Source organism: Coregonus lavaretus (assembly GCF_964263955.1).
Source record: "Coregonus lavaretus genome assembly, contig: HAP1_SCAFFOLD_4545, whole genome shotgun sequence".
NCBI lineage: Eukaryota > Metazoa > Chordata > Actinopteri > Salmoniformes > Salmonidae > Coregonus > Coregonus lavaretus.
This window is the reverse complement of record NW_028160948.1, coordinates 22,501-39,900: the sequence shown is the minus strand read 5'-3', so window position 1 is coordinate 39,900 and position 17,400 is coordinate 22,501. Positions and strand designations below refer to the sequence as shown.

Genomic DNA, 17,400 nt, shown 5'->3' with positions numbered 1-17,400 from the left:
GAAATTGAGTTGAGAGAGGGAGAGGCCTTTTAAACAAAACACGAAAAACCCAATCTCTCCTCGTTTCAACTCTGCTTAACACAATCTTCTCTCTCTCTCTCTCGCTCTCTCTCTCTCTCTCTCTCTCTCTCTCTCTCTCTCTCTCTCTCTCCCTCTCTCTCTCTCTCTCTCTCTCTCTCTCTCTCTCTCTCTCTCTCCCCATCTCTCTCTCTCGCTCTCTCTCTCTCTGACGAAGCTTTGTATCTCTCATCAGTCCACAAGTCTTCCATTAATCAGTTGAATCATATTGTTATAATGTCTCTCTCTTTCATTCTCTCTCTCTCTCTCTCTCTCTCTCTCTCTCTATTTCTCTGTATCTCTTATCGGAATCTAATCCCTTTTAAAGCACTGAAATGGAATTATGTTGAAATCCTTGATTTGCAGAGAGGACTATTTCAGACGAGAACACGTAAGAGCCATACCTTCTCAAACCCAGTTTCGACTCTCGCTCATCTGCCTGAAGTGTGCATTCCGTTCACTCCCACTCATGGATTTAAAACCATAGCCGCAGGAAGCAGGGGTGCTGAGAGTGCTGCAGCAACCCCTGAAAAATCAGAAAATAAATACAATAAAATAATACATAGATTTTTTCTGGGACTTTACTATACTGTATTAGCTGACTGATGTAGCGGTGTGTGCTGCGGGCAATTTTTTATTTTGCCCCCCCCCGACAAAAATAAGAATTCACTGAGCAGTAGGAGAACTCAGAGCAACTCGGAGGAGCTTTGAATAGACAACTCCAATGGCGGTCCTCTCGAGTGGTGCAGCGGCCGTGACTGGGAGTCCCATAGGGTTGTGCACAATTGGCCCAGCGTCGTCCGGGTTGGGGGAGGGTTTGGCCGGGGGGGGTTTGACTTGGCTCATCACGCTCTAGCGACTCCTTGTGGTGGGCCGGGCGCCTGCAGGCTGACTTCGGTCATCAGTTGAATGGTGTTTCCTCCAACACATTGGTGCAGCTGGTTTCCAGTTAAGCGAGCGGGTGTTAAGTAGCGTGGTTTGGCGGGTCATGTTTCAGAGGACGCATGACTCGACCTTCGCCTCTCCCGAGCACGTTGGGGAGTTGCAGCGATGAGACAAGATCATAATTGGGGAGAAAATAATAAAATCAAATAAAACTAATGGCTCAATTGGTTGTACACTCTTAGAAAAAAAAGTTTATTTGTTTGTCCCCATAGGAGAACCCATTTTGGTTCCAGGTAGAACCCTCTGGTAGTCATTCATCAGATATAAGTGTCTCTTGAATGACCATATTAACATTTTGTCCGTAATAACCGCTGAATAAACCAATAAACTAAACTAACTTCTAATTATGTGTTTTATGTCCTGTCTCTGTCAATCCAGGTGCACCTGTCTGTCACGACCCTTCGATATGTTACTTTAGCTGCCCCTCGAGGATGCCTGACCATGCCTCATCCCTAAGCAGACAGACCAAGCGGCGCCGCGTGGACATCGGGGTGAAGAGGACAGTGGGAAGTGTAGTGTTTGCCCGAGCAAGAGAGACCCTCCTACTCAACGCCATGAACCAATCCCACGGCCCTGAGCAGGACGGAGACTGCTCATTGGTCCCTCACAGCTATGGTGGGTCCAATGGGGATGGAGCGAAGTCGAATGTTCTCCGGAAGCTTCTGAAGCGGGCGAACTCGTACGAAGACGCCATGATGCCTTTCCCTGGCACCACCATCATCTCTCAGCTGCTGAAGAGTAACATTGGGAAGAATGGAGGCTTCCAGGTACACACACGCACGCACGCACGCACGCACGCACGCACGCACGCACGCACGCACGCACGCACGCACACACACACACACACACACACACACACACACACACACACACACACACAGACACACACACACACACACACACACACACACTCTTTTGTCTTATTTAAACAAAGTTAATAGCTAATAATCTGATAATCCTATACAGGATGGATTACTTTGAGTGATTGATTGATTGAGTGATTGATTGACTAACTCCATCTATCTATCTATCCATCCGTTCCTTTTCTTTCAGGGTAGTGGAGGTCTCTCCAGCGCTGGGTCAGATCTCCAAGCGGAGGATGTCTGCAGTAACTCCTCCAGAGACAGAGACAGCCCCCTCGCCCTATCTCCCTCCCCCTCCTCCCCCTGCCTCCCCCCATTCGGCCGCCCCCCTCCTCCTCATCCCCCACTCACCTCTCTGGACCTAGAGCGCCTCACAGACGAGCACCTGCGTGCCAAACGGGCCAGGGTGGAGAACATTATCCGGGGAATGAGCCATTCCCCCTGCGTTGCTCCGTCTGCCCTCCAGCCTGGAGAAAGGGACAGGGACAGGGATAGAGACGGAGAGACAGGGAACGAGAGGGTGAGAAGAGAGAACAGGGAAAGGGAGAGGGAACGGGACTGTCCCCCACTGCAGTCTCCCAGCCCTGGGTCTCTCTCTAGAGGGGGAGGGGAGGGGTACAGGGAGAGCCGGGGGGAGACTAAAGGAGAGGTGTACAGGGAAAACAAGAGAAAACAGCGTCTCCCCCAGCAGCAACAGCAGTCCTTCACTCAGCTGGTGTGTGTCAGACAGGAGCAGAGACAAGAGGAGAGACGACAACTCAAACTACAGCTAGAGGATATGCAGGTGAGGGGATACACACACACATACACACACACACACACACACACACACACACACACACACACACACACACACACACACACACACACACACACACACACACACACACACACACACACACACACACACACACACACACACACACACACACACACACACACACACACACAGCAAGCTTAGCAAGTGAGTTGTAAATACGGCCATTTGAGTTTTAGAAAAGGGTGCAAAACTTTTTCTATTACAGAAGCTGCTTTATCAGATGCATTCTGATTTTTTATTGATTACTTTATTACTTTATTTATGTAGTGCAGGTTATTTATTAATTGATTGATGAATGATTTATATATGTCTTGATATATTGTTATTCATGTATATTTATGTATTCATATTTAATGTATTTATACAGTTGATCTATTTTTGTGTCAGCTGCAGAAGTTATCTGCAATGACTTTATTGATTTATTTATATTTATGATTGATTGATATATAATGTTACATATTTCAAAAGTTTGTATTGTTTCTACAGAAACAGCTTCGTCAGCTGCAGGAGAAGTTCTACCAGATCTATGACACTGAGACTGAGGAGGAGGAGGAAAGAGGAGGAGGAGGAGGACGGGAGGAGGAGGAGGAGGAGAGAGAGAACGAGAGAGAGTTGGAGAGAGGAGGAGAAAGGGAGGAGGAGGACAGAGAGAACGAGAGAGAGTTGGAGAGAGGAAGAGGAGGGGAGGAGGAGGACAGAGAGAACGAGAGAGAGTTGGAGAGAGGAAGAGGAGGGGAGGAGGACGGGAACCTGTCAGAGGACAGTGTCCGCTCCGACGGTTTGGAGGACAGACACAGGGACCACCACAGCAACCGTAACCGTGTTGATCGTATCCACAGCGACTTGTCAGAGTTGGTTGACGACCCAGGTCTGTTTCTGGACCGAGCCAGAGCCCTGCTCCGAGAACAGGCCCTGATGGATGGGGAGGACGAGAGGGATGAGGGAGAGAGGGAGGGGCGGAGGAGGGTGAAGAGCGATTGGGGCCAAGGGGAGAGAGGGGAGAGAGGGGTTGGTGGGAGGCAGCTAGCCGAGACTCTGAAACAGGAGCTGAACTCTACCATGTCGCAGGTGGTCGACGCCGTGGTTAACGGGTTCAACCACAAACCCCCCAACCATCATCATCTTCAACATCATCATCCTCATCACCGTGGCTCCCAAAACACCCCCTCTGCCACCAACCCCACCTCACAGGCCTCCTTCCCTCCCTTTCCCCCCTCCCTCACCACTGACTCTCACAGCCCCATCTTCCACTCAGCCAACCAGAGGCTGCCATGCTTTGGTGATGTCATCATCCCTAGCCCGCTGGACTCGTTCGGGGGTCTCAGTGTCCCGACGGCCGGCGACCAGACAGAAGCACTGCCTCTAGTGGTCAGGAAGACCAGCGCCGACCCACGCCACCAGAACCCCTCTCGCCCTCCTCCTCACCCCCACCACCTCTCCCTCCATCCCTCCCCCCTCTCCGCCTCTCTGGGGTTCTCCCCAACGTCCTTCCAACACCCCTTCTCCCTCCCTCTCATGGGATACCCCTTCCAGAGTTTCCCCAAAGACCAGTGCTCCCCCCCTGAGTCCATGGACCTCTCCAGGGAAACTGTGGGGCTGCGGACCAAGATCGGTTCCAGCGGGGGCATCCATTTTGTCTCCCACCACCACAGGCAGAGCACTCCCACTCCACCCCAACATGGAGGAGGGAGCGAGGGGCTGTCGCTCATCAAGTCAGAGTGTGGAGAGCTCCAGGACATGGCTGACATATCGCTTTATTCAGGGGGTACCGTATCCTTTCCTGGTGAACTCTAGGTGTGTGTGTGTGTGTGTGTGTGTGTGTGTGTGTGTGTGTGTGTGTGTGTGTGTGTGTGTGTGTGTGTGTGTGTGTGTGTGTGTGTGTGTCTCAGTGGAAGACAAATTGAGACATTTTAGCCAGGCAGATCGCTCAAGGTTGACTTCGAAAATGGACTTCTGTCCATGTCCTGAGGACGTCGGGAAATGCCTTCAAAAGCAGCCACTAGGGGCAACAGTGAGAACTATTACGTAATCCCATGACTCCGGATCCCAAGGTCGCATGTTCATTTCCAGTGCTTGACACTCATTTTTATTTTATATTTTTAACCTTATCCCAAACCTTAACGCTTAACTTAACCATTCGGAATGAATGCCTAAACTTAATGTTTTAAACCTATCCAAAATCTTAACTCTGAACTTCAAAATTTGAAGTTTGGAGAAACGTGGATAAACATCAGAATCTGAAGTCGAATTGGTAAAATCTCTACATCTTGTGGGTCTCAACAGTGGCTGTAAAAGTCCTTAATTTAATTAATCTCCATTAATTGGTTCCTGCTCTAACCCCTGTGTTCTCTCGACGGGGGGAGATGAAAAGGGGTGCGCGGGTACGACGGGGGGAGATGAAAAGGGGTGCGCGGGTCTTGCAAGGGGAAGATTGCACGCTGGTCTCCAGGCTTTCAAGTGAGAACAGCGGGGAGTAGTGCTGAGAGGACACGGCACACACACACGCACGCACGCACGCACGCACGCACGCACGCACGCACGCACGCACGCACGCACGCACGCACGCACGCACGCACACACACACACACAACTCCTATCTTTTCAGTTGTCACTGTCTCAGTGTCTCTCAGAAGGTCGGTGCTGTGAAACCTCTCTTTCATCACAGCGCTGTGAGACTTTGCACATAAACGCTCAAAGCAAATCATACTTCACACAGTGTGTGTGTGTGTGTGTGTGTGTGTGTGTGTGTGTTTGTCTTCATACATAACGCTCAAAAGCGAATTCTATTTCAAAGTCAGGAAGAGAAACGATGATGAGTGGTGAGAGAAGTGTTCTGAACCAGGGATGTAGAGGAGAAGTGTTCTGAACCAGGGATGTAGAGGAGAAGTGTTCTGAACCAGGGATGTAGAGGAGAAGTGTTCGGAACCAGGGATGTAGAGGAGAAGTGTTCTGAACCAGGGATGTAGAGGAGAAGTGTTCTGAACCAGGGATGTAGAGGAGAAGTGTTCTGAACCAGGGATGTAGAGGAGAAGTGTTCTGAACCAGTGATGTAGAGGAGAAGTGTTCTGAACCAGGGATGTAGAGGAGAAGTGTTCGGAACCAGGGATGTAGAGGACAAGTGTTCTGAACCAGGGATGTAGAGGAGAAGTGTTCTGAACCAGGGATGTAGAGGAGAAGTGTTCTGAACCAGGGATGTAGAGGACAAGTGTTCTGAACCAGGGATGTAGAGGACAAGTGTTCTGAACCAGGGATGTAGAGGAGAAGTGTTCTGAACCAGGGATGTAGAGGACAAGTGTTCTGAACCAGGGATGTAGAGGAGAAGTGTTCTGAACCAGGGATGTAGAGGAGAAGTGTTCTGAACCAGGGATGTAGAGGAGAAGTGTTCTGAACCAGGGATGTAGAGGAGAAGTGTTCTGAACCAGGGATGTAGAGGAGAAGTGTTCTGAACCAGGGATGTAGAGGAGAAGTGTTCGGAACCAGGGATGTAGAGGAGAAGTGAGTTCTGTAAGAGGAAGTATTCAGTTTCCTGGTGTGTGGGGAGAGTGTGTGTGACACATATCACTCTAAGCACAGTTAACCGTTGCCTGGCAGTTATGTATGTTTTCTTCTGCCTTTTACATTGAAAACACACACAAAAACACACAAACACACACAGAATCACACACACAATCACACACACACACACACATACACACACACACACACAAACACACACACACACACACACACACACACAACCTCGCTCACTTTCGTGGCAGGCAGGTGTGAACAGGTAGTTGTTTATCGTTCATATTGAGAGGCTCCTCTGGTTCAGCACTGTCTGTTCTGCACACACACATTTAGAAACACACACACACGACACACACACCACACACACACCATACACACATTCGTTTGAAGAACAAAGTGAAAGGACAACAAGACATAGAACCCAACGTATTAAATAGCACTATCTCTCCAGCTGCTGGGGAGATTCAACATATTGAATAGCACTATCTCTCCAGCTGCTGAGGAGATCCAACATATTGAATAGCACTATTTCTCCAGCTGTTGAGGAGATTCAACATATTGAATAGCACTATCTCTCCAGCTGCTGAGGAGATACAACGTATTGAATAGCACTATCTCTCCAGCTGCTGAGGAGATTCAACATATTGAATAGCACTATCTCTCCAGCTGCTGAGGAGATCCAACATATTGAATAGCACTATTTCTCCAGCTGTTGAGGAGATTCAACATATTGAATAGCACTATCTCTCCAGCTGTTGAGGAGATTCAACATATTGAATAGCACTATCTCTCCAGCTGTTGAGGAGATTCAACATATTGAATAGGACTATCTCTCCAGCTGCTGATGAGATTCAACATATTGAATAGCACTATCTCTCCAGCTGTTGAGGAGATTCAACGTATTGAATAGCACTATCTCTCCAGCTGTTGAGGAGATTCAACATATTGAATAGCACTATCTCTCCAGCTGCTGATGAGATTCAACATATTGAATAGCCCTATCTCTCCAGCTGCTGATGAGATTCAATGTATCGAATAGCACTATCTCTCCAGTTGCTGAGGAGATTCAACATATTGAATAGCACTATCTCTCCAGCTGCTGAGGAGATTCAACATATTGAATAGCACTATCTCTCCAGCTGCTGAGGAGATTCAACATATTGAATAGCACTATCTCTCCAGCTGCTGAGGAGATTCAATGTATTGAATAGCACTATCTCTCCAGCTGCTGAGGAGATTCAACATATTGAATAGCACTATCTCTCCAGCTGCTGGGGAGATTCAATGTATTGAATAGCACTATCTCTCCAGCTGCTGGGGAGATTCAATGTATTGAATAGCACTATCTCTCCAGCTGCTGAGGAGATTCCACATATTGAATAGCACTATCTCTCCAGTTGCTGGGGAGGTTCAACGTATTGAATAGCACTATCTCTCCAGCTGCTGAGGAGATTCCACATATTGAATAGCACTATCTCTCCAGTTGCTGGGGAGATTCAATGTATTGAATAGCACTATCTCTCCAGCTGCTGAGGAGATTCAATGTAGTGAATAGCACTATCTCTCCAGTTGCTGAGGAGATTCCACATATTGAATAGCACTATCTCTCCAGTTGCTGGGGAGGTTCAACGTATTGAATAGCACTATCTCTCCAGCTGCTGAGGAGATTCCACATATTGAATAGCACTATCTCTCCAGCTTCTGAGGAGATTCAATGTATTGAATAGCACTATCTCTCCAGCTGTTGAGGAGATTCAACATATTGAATAGCACTATCTCTCCAGCTGTTGAGGAGATTCAACGTATTGAATAGCACTATCTCTCCAGCTGTTGAGGAGATCCAACGTATTGAATATCACTATCTCTCCAGCTGTTGAGGAGATCCAACGTATTGAATAGCACTATCTCTCCAGCTGTTGAGGAGATCCAACGTATTGAATAGCACTATCTCTCCAGCTGCTGAGGAGATTCAACATATTGAATAGCACTATCTCTCCAGCTGTTGAGGAGATTCAACATATTGAATAGCACTATCTCTCCAGCTGCTGGGGAGATTCAATGTAGTGAATAGCACTATCTCTCCAGCTGTTGAGGAGATTCAACGTATTGAATAGCACTATCTCTCCAGCTGTTGAGGAGATTCAACATATTGAATAGCACTATCTCTCCAGCTGTTGAGGAGATTCAACATATTGAATAGCACTATCTCTCCAGCTGTTGAGGAGATTCAATGTATTGAATAGCACTATCTCTCCAGCTGTTGAGGAGATTCAACATATTGAATAGCACTATCTCTCCATCTGCTGATGAGATTCAACATATTGAATAGCCCTATCTCTCCAGCTGCTGATGAGATTCAATGTATCGAATAGCACTATCTCTCCAGTTGCTGAGGAGATTCAACATATTGAATAGCACTATCTCTCCAGCTGCTGAGGAGATTCAACATATTGAATAGCACTATCTCTCCAGCTGCTGAGGAGATTCAACATATTGAATAGCACTATCTCTCCAGCTGCTGGGGAGATTCAATGTATTGAATAGCACTATCTCTCCAGCTGCTGGGGAGATTCAATGTATTGAATAGCACTATCTCTCCAGCTGCTGAGGAGATTCCACATATTGAATAGCACTATCTCTCCAGTTGCTGGGGAGGTTCAACGTATTGAATAGCACTATCTCTCCAGCTGCTGAGGAGATTCCACATATTGAATAGCACTATCTCTCCAGCTGTTGAGGAGATCCAACGTATTGAATATCACTATCTCTCCAGCTGTTGAGGAGATCCAACGTATTGAATAGCACTATCTCTCCAGCTGTTGAGGAGATCCAACGTATTGAATAGCACTATCTCTCCAGCTGCTGAGGAGATTCAACATATTGAATAGCACTATCTCTCCAGCTGTTGAGGAGATTCAACATATTGAATAGCACTATCTCTCCAGCTGCTGGGGAGATTCAATGTAGTGAATAGCACTATCTCTCCAGCTGTTGAGGAGATTCAACGTATTGAATAGCACTATCTCTCCAGCTGTTGAGGAGATTCAACGTATTGAATAGCACTATCTCTCCAGCTGTTGAGGAGATTCAACATATTGAATAGCACTATCTCTCCAGCTGTTGAGGAGATTCAATGTATTGAATAGCACTATCTCTCCAGCTGTTGAGGAGATTCAACATATTGAATAGCACTATCTCTCCATCTGCTGATGAGATTCAACATATTGAATAGCCCTATCTCTCCAGCTGCTGATGAGATTCAATGTATCGAATAGCACTATCTCTCCAGTTGCTGAGGAGATTCAACATATTGAATAGCACTATCTCTCCAGCTGCTGAGGAGATTCAACATATTGAATAGCACTATCTCTCCAGCTGCTGAGGAGATTCAACATATTGAATAGCACTATCTCTCCAGCTGCTGGGGAGATTCAATGTATTGAATAGCACTATCTCTCCAGCTGCTGGGGAGATTCAATGTATTGAATAGCACTATCTCTCCAGCTGCTGAGGAGATTCCACATATTGAATAGCACTATCTCTCCAGTTGCTGGGGAGGTTCAACGTATTGAATAGCACTATCTCTCCAGCTGCTGAGGAGATTCCACATATTGAATAGCACTATCTCTCCAGTTGCTGGGGAGATTCAATGTATTGAATAGCACTATCTCTCCAGCTGCTGAGGAGATTCAATGTAGTGAATAGCACTATCTCTCCAGTTGCTGAGGAGATTCCACATATTGAATAGCACTATCTCTCCAGTTGCTGGGGAGGTTCAACGTATTGAATAGCACTATCTCTCCAGCTGCTGAGGAGATTCCACATATTGAATAGCACTATCTCTCCAGCTTCTGAGGAGATTCAATGTATTGAATAGCACTATCTCTCCAGCTGCTGAGGAGATTCAACATATTGAATAGCACTATCTCTCCAGCTGTTGAGGAGATTCAACGTATTGAATAGCACTATCTCTCCAGCTGCTGGGGAGATTCAATGTAGTGAATAGCACTATCTCTCCAGCTGTTGAGGAGATTCAACGTATTGAATAGCACTATCTCTCCAGTTGCTGGGGAGATTCAACGTATTGAATAGCACTATCTCTCCAGTTGCTGAGGAGATCCAACGTATTGAATAGCACTATCTCTCCAGCTGCTGAGGAGATTCAACGTATTGAATAGCACTATCTCTCCAGCTGCTGAGGAGATTCAATGTATTGAATAGCACTATCTCTCCAGCTGTTGAGGAGATTCAACGTATTGAATAGCACTATCTCTCCAGCTTCTGAGGAGATTCAACGTATTGAATAGCACTATCTCTCCAGCTTCTGAGGAGATTCAACGTATTGAATAGCACTATCTCTCCAGCTGCTGGGGAGATTCAATGTATTGAATAGCACTATCTCTCCAGCTTCTGAGGAGATTCAACATATTGAATAGCACTATCTCTCCAGCTTCTGAGGAGATTCAACGTATTGAATAGCACTATCTCTCCAGCTGCTGAGGAGATTCAATGTATTGAATAGCACTATCTCTCCAGCTGTTGAGGAGATTCAACGTATTGAATAGCACTATCTCTCCAGTTGCTGGGGAGATTCAACGTATTGAATAGCACTATCTCTCCAGTTGCTGAGGAGATCCAACGTATTGAATAGCACTATCTCTCCAGCTGCTGAGGAGATTCAACGTATTGAATAGCACTATCTCTCCAGCTGTTGAGGAGATTCAACGTATTGAATAGCACTATCTCTCCAGCTGCTGAGGAGATTCCACATATTGAATAGCACTATCTCTCCAGCTGCTGAGGAGATACAACGTATTGAATAGCACTATCTCTCCAGTTGCTGGGGAGGTTCAACGTATTGAATAGCACTATCTCTCCAGTTGCTGGGGAGATTCAATGTATTGAATAGCACTATCTCTCCAGTTGCTGGGGAGGTTCAACGTATTGAATAGCACTATCTCTCCAGCTGCTGAGGAGATTCAATGTATTGAATAGCACTATCTCTCCAGCTGCTGAGGAGATTCAATGTAGTGAATAGCACTATCTCTCCAGTTGCTGGAGAGATTCAATGTATTGAATAGCACTATCTCTCCAGTTGCTGGGGAGATGCAATGTATTGAATAGCACTATCTCTCCAGTTGCTGGGGAGATGCAATGTATTGAATAGCACTATCTCTCCAGTTGCTGGGGAGAGTCAATGTATTGAATAGCACTATGTCTCCAGCTGCAAAGGAGATTCAACGTATTGGTGGTTCTCACTATCAAATATATCAAAGCTGATGTAGTCGTTCCATTCAATCACATTTCATTATTATTATTCACTAGTTCCATTCAAGAAAACCACATGAAACTCTCACTGTAGTAAGTACAACTGGAGTATAGTAGGTCGCCTAGGATCTTTTCACGTATTACCTTACCGGAGGTGGATGTTACGTGCGTGTGCACCTGTTTCGAAACCCTTTCTCCATATTTGCAAATGAGGAATGTAATCAAATATGAAGCATTATTCAAATGTGTGTGTGTGTGTGTGTGTGTGCGTGTGAGTGTGTGTGTGTGAGTGTGTGTGTGTGTGTGTGTGTGTGTGAGAGTGTGTGTGTGTGTGTGTGAGTGTGTGTGTGTGTGTGTGTGTAAAGGAGTAGTAGAGACAGACAGGCCTCTGTCTTAGAGCATGAGATTCTCTTCCTCATCACGCGGCTACACAAAACACACACACACAACACAACACAAAACACACACACACACATACAACACACACACACTCCCTCACACGCACACGCACGCACACAAACACTTTGCATCTCAAGAAACATGCCCTTGTTCTGTATCCCTGGCATTTGCATGGTGATTGGGGTTACGGTTGGGTGGGGATGTGGGGATAAGGCACAGGGACACACACACCTCAGGTCTGTGTTCCAATAATCTTCCATGTTGCTGAGCAGATGTCCAGCATTAATTTATGGATTTACCAACCCTCCCTCTCTTCCCCTCTCATCAGCTCCCTCTCTCCCTCCCTCCCCTCCCTTTCTCTTCCTCTCTCATCCCCTCCTCCTCTCATCAACCTCTCTCCCTCCCTCCCGTCCCGCTCTCTTCCCCTCTCATGCCCTCCATCCCTCCCTCCCTGTCTCCCTCGCTCCCGTCCCACTCTCATCCTCTCTCTCCCTCCCTCCCTCCCTCCCCTCCTCCTTTCTTCCCCCTCCCCATTCACCTCCTTTTCCTCCTCTCTTCCACCTCCACCTCCTTCTACTCCTCTCTTCCCCTCCACCTCCTTCTCCTCCTCCACCTCCTTCTCCTCCTCTCTTCCCCCTCCCCCTCCTTCTCCTCCTCTCTTCCCCCTCCACCTCCTTCTCCTCCTCTCTTCCCCCTCCACCTCCTTCTCCTCCTCTCTTCCCCCTCCACCTCCTTCACCTCCTCTCTTCCCCCTCCACCTCCATCTCCTCCTCTCTTCCCCCTCCCCCTCCTCTCTTCCCCCTCCCCCTCCCCCTCCCCCTCCCTCTCCTCCTCCTCTCTTCCCCCTCCCCCTCCTTCTCCTCCTCTCTTCCCCCTCCACCTCCTTCTCCTCCTCTCTTCCCCCTCCACCTCCTTCTCCTCCTCTCTTCCCCCTCCCCCTCCTTCTCTTCCTCTCTTCCCCCTCCACCTCCTTCTCCTCCTCTCTTCCCCCTCCACCTCCTTATCCTCCTCTCTCCCCCTCCACCTCCTTCTCCTCCTCTCTTCCCCCTCCCCCTCCTTCTCCTCCTCTCTCCCCCCCCCCACCTCCTTCTCCTCCTCTCTTTCCCCTCCCCCTCCTTCTCCTCCTCTCTTCCCCCTCCACCTCCTTCTCCTCCTCTCTTCCCCCTCCACCTCCTTCTCCTCCTCTCTTCCCTCTCCACCTCCTTCTCCTCCTCTCTTCCCCCTCCACCTCCTTCTCCTCCTCTCTTCCCCCTCCACCTCCTTCTCCTCCTCTCTTCCCCCTCCACCTCCTTCTCCTCCTCTCTTCCCTCTCCACCTCCTTCTCCTCCTCTCTTCCCCCTCCACCTCCTTCTCCTCCTCTCTTCCCCCTCCACCTCCTTCTCCTCCTCTCTTCCCCCTCCACCTCCTTCTCCTCCTCTCTGCCCCCTCCACCTCCTTCTCCTCCTCTCTTCCCCCTCCCCCTCCTTCTCCTCCTCTCTTCCGTACACCTGGCGATAGGTTCAGGTTTCAGATGTTATTGTCTCGTTTGCACTGCACACAACATCACACAAACACACACACACACACACACACATCACACACACACACACACGCCATCCGCCCGGTGAGAGAGAGGAGCGAGGGGGAACATTTCATCCCAGCTGTGCTGTTTATTCAGTGCCTTTCTTTAGCTAACATTACACACACATAGCCAAAGCGCCTCAGCCAAGCTCAAGGTCGACAGAGAAAATTATGTCCACATAAATATGAAGCATTCAGGAGGAGGGGTACAGGATGTGTGTGTGTGTGTGTGTGTGTGTGTGTGTGTGTGTGTGTGTGTGTGTGTGTGTGTGTGTGCGTGCGCTCTGGTTTCTCAGAAGAGACATCCCTGTAGCAGGAAACAGCGACAGGATGACTCAACCATGGTCACAGTGTCTGTGTTGTACCTGACCAGCGACGGCTCGCCCATTAGGGTATTAGGTGCGGCGCCCCACTGGTGATTGGTAAAAATATATATATTACATAATTAACGGATTATGTTTTAAATGCTCGTAAAAGTATGGTAAATGTGTACATTTTCCTGTAAAAAAAAATAATATATTGTTCAAAACAAGCTGTTCAGTTATTTACTACTCTGGTCGTCAGTGACTGCCAGGCAGCATCGCTTCCGTAGGCGCACAGGTCATGTGAACATTGCCTGGATTGCTTTGCCAGCTATTTGCTACGAGGGGGGGAACTGCTCCCAATGAAATCGCAGGATTTCATAGCATAAATTATAACAGCACTAAGTAAATGGACCGCCCTGGGGGGCGCTCAAATGTTTGTCCGTTCAGTCAGAACTTCTAGTCTCCCTCCCAGTGAGTCTCCAGACTGCTTCCTTCCGCACAGGAGACTAGATCTGCCCTATAGGATACAGATGGCACTAAAGAAAAAAAAAACTAATTGTAATTAACTTTGTAAATAAATAATCATAACAGTCATGGGACCCTGGGACCTGATAAACCGTACAACTACATCCAACAAGAGTCGGAGGACAGAGGGACACACTAGATGGAAACGTCTGGTAGGCCTTAAAGCACGGCCAAATGTGTTTCCCCCCCATGTTGTTCATGAGGTTCTACTGACAGGGCTTTGTGTGGACTAAAACAGGATAAAACCGGTTGTATCAAAGTAATTAGCCAGCTACAGTCATTTTGAGAAACATTGAGGAATAATTTGGTCGATGTTTTGGTCCAAATTAAACAGTTATCTACCTTTGATAAGCAGCTAGCTAGTTAGCTCCCCATGCCAATTTCAAGTCTTTCTAAACTAATATCTGACTAACTCGGAAATATGAAGTTATTTCATGATGAAAATTAAGTGGCTTGCGCATCGTGCTTAGTGACATTACGTTAGCTAGCTATCCCCAGTTAGAGAATGTGATTTCACTTTTTGCAATGTTATGAGTGACTACATTCATTACTGTTATGAGTGACTACATTTGGTACTGTTATGAGTGACGACATTCAGTAATGTTATGAGTGACGACATTCAGTAATGTTATGAGTGACGACATTCAGTAATGTTATGAGTGACGACATTCAGTAATGTTATGAGTGACTACATTCAGTGATGTTATGAGTGACTACATTAATTAATGTTATGAGTGACTACATTCAGTAATGTTATGAGTGACTACATTCAGTAATGTTATGAGTGACTACATTCAGTAATGTTATGAGTGACTACATTCAGTAATGTTATGAGTGACTACATTCAGTTTATTTGGGAAAATAAAGAACGATGCACTCTAGATTATTTTATATAAAGATGGACATAGTCTATATAATATACATTTTATAAAGTGTGCAACTTTCATTTCTTACGTGTATTATCCGTTAGTTTACACCTTGTTAACTTGTTTGGGAGGGTTGTCTTGTCTTCTGCTCTAGCCAGCTCAGTCAGCCAGTCAGCCAGTCAGTCAGTCAGTCAGTCAGCCAGTCAGTCAGTCAGCCAGTCAGCCAGCCAGCCAGTCAGCCAGTCAGCCAGTCAGTCAGTCAGCCAGTCAGCCAGCCAGCCAGCCAGTCAGTCAGTCAGCCAGTCAGCCAGCCAGCTCAGTCAGTCAGTAAGTCAGTTTTTGTTGTTCGGAGTATCAGCCGTATACTTTTACCTCCATATGAAACAGAGCAAATTACCTTAAACACCATGTAATCACACCATTTACTGTAATCCTTTTTCCAAAAACAAGGGTGTGCGTGTGCTTGTGTGCTTGTGTGTATGTGTGTCTGCGTGTTCTTGTGTGCGCGCGCGTGCGTGCGTGCGTGCGTGTGTGTGTGTGTGTGTGTGTGTGTGAACAACAAGGGTGTCAGGGCCAGTTCAGCGGGGGATTAACTGAGGGAACATGTGAGTCATTAAACACCTGGATTCTTAGTTTCACACAAACACAGAAACTGGATGATTAATAATAATAATAATAATAATAATAATAATAATAATAATAATAATAATAACAACAATAATAGTAACAATAATAATAATAATCATCATCATCATCATAATAATCATCATTATAATAGTAACAACAATAATAATAATAATAATAGTAATAATAATAATAATAATAACAATAATAATAGTAATAGTAATAATAGTTATAATAGGCCACATGTTGTGTTTAATACCTCCAATAGACTGTGTTGTGTTTAATATATCTGGCCTCCTCTCCTCTCTCTCTCTCTCTGGCCTCCTCTCCTCTCCTCCCCTCTCTCTCTGGCCTCCTCTCCTCTCCTCCCCTCTCTCTCTGGCCTTCTCTCCTCCCCTCTCTCTCTGGCCTTCTCTCCTCCCCTCTCTCTCTGGCCTCTCCTTCTCTCTCTCTCTCTGGCCTCCTCTCCTCTACTCTCTACCTCTCTCTTGGCCTTCTCTCCTCCCCTTTATCTCTGGCCTCCTCTCATTCTCTCTCTCTCTCTGGCCTCCTCTCCTCTACTCTCTACCTCTGTCTCTGGCCTTCTCTCCTCCCCTCTCTCTGTGGCCTCCTCTCCTCCTCTCTCTCTCTGGCCTCCTCTCCTCCTCTCTCTACCTCTCTCTCTGGCCTCCTCTCCTCCTCTCTCTACCTCTCTCTCTGGCCTTCTCTCCTCCCCTCTCTCTCTGGCCTCTCCTTCTCTCTCTCTCTCTCTGGCCTCCTCTCCTCCTCTCTCTACCTCTCTCTCTGGCCTCCTCTCCTCTCTCTCCCTCTGGCCTTCTCTCCACCTCTCTCCCTAGCTCAAATCAAATAAAAGTGTATTGGTCGCGTATATCATATGACAAGATTTTTCACATTTTTGATGGTAGGATGGTATTTGACGTTATTTAATGTTTTTTGAATAATAAAAGTTCTAAATATGATTCATGAGTAAGTAGTTCATCACCCTAGGGTGGCAACACATTATAAGTGATTTCAATTAGGCTTTCTCCATTCTGAATGTTTTATACTGTTCAATCCAACTTCAAAAATGTTTAAACATCTGCATTTTCATCAATTTCTGCATTTCCTGCACTTTTGTTATCATGTCCACACTGTGCCCAGCAGAACTGCATGATATGGACAAAACATCTAGTTAATTGGTGAACTGTTGGAATCATGGAAATAGAATGATTAATCTAATTTTATAGTTGGCATATATTGTGCAGTACCTTGAATGCATTGTTGTTTGACATGACAACGAATGGAGGAATTATTGACAGCGTAGGGGAAAAAAACGTTGGTCAGTGTTTCCAGGGGACCCTAATTAGATGTTACATTACATGTTTTCTTACCTCATGTAGCTAGCTAGCTAATATTCATGCTTTGCCTATTCCTCTCTGATCTAGAAGACACCGTTTCACAAACAACATGGTTATCTAGGCCTACACCAGCACTGGTACCAGGCTGTATTAGCTAGCTACATTTGCTCTGACTCTTAGTACATTTAGCAAGCTAGCTAGCCAGCTAAGTAGCGATTAGCATTAGCGGCTTATACAATATATTTTAGCTAGAACTTGCTAAGAAAAGACAAACTAGCTGACAGTAGTTTGCAGACAGTAAGATACACAAACGATTTAATA

At 46.6% G+C, this 17,400-nt stretch overlaps 1 protein-coding gene across 1 annotated transcript in view; it reads left to right on the top strand.

The window, feature by feature from the left end:
- Window positions 1-1,433: 1,433 nt before the first annotated feature.
- LOC311121270 (prospero homeobox protein 1-like) overlaps window positions 1,434-17,400 on the top strand; it is a gene marked incomplete at both ends in the record, with an annotated part of 18,336 nt that continues 2,369 nt past the window's right edge. Inside the window, 3 exons of the mRNA XM_084195780.1 lie at window positions 1,434-1,769; window positions 2,056-2,649; window positions 3,172-4,455. Coding sequence (XP_084051906.1) covers window positions 1,434-1,769; window positions 2,056-2,649; window positions 3,172-4,455 — 2,214 coding nt within the window. The remainder of the gene's footprint in view (window positions 1,770-2,055; window positions 2,650-3,171; window positions 4,456-17,400) is intronic.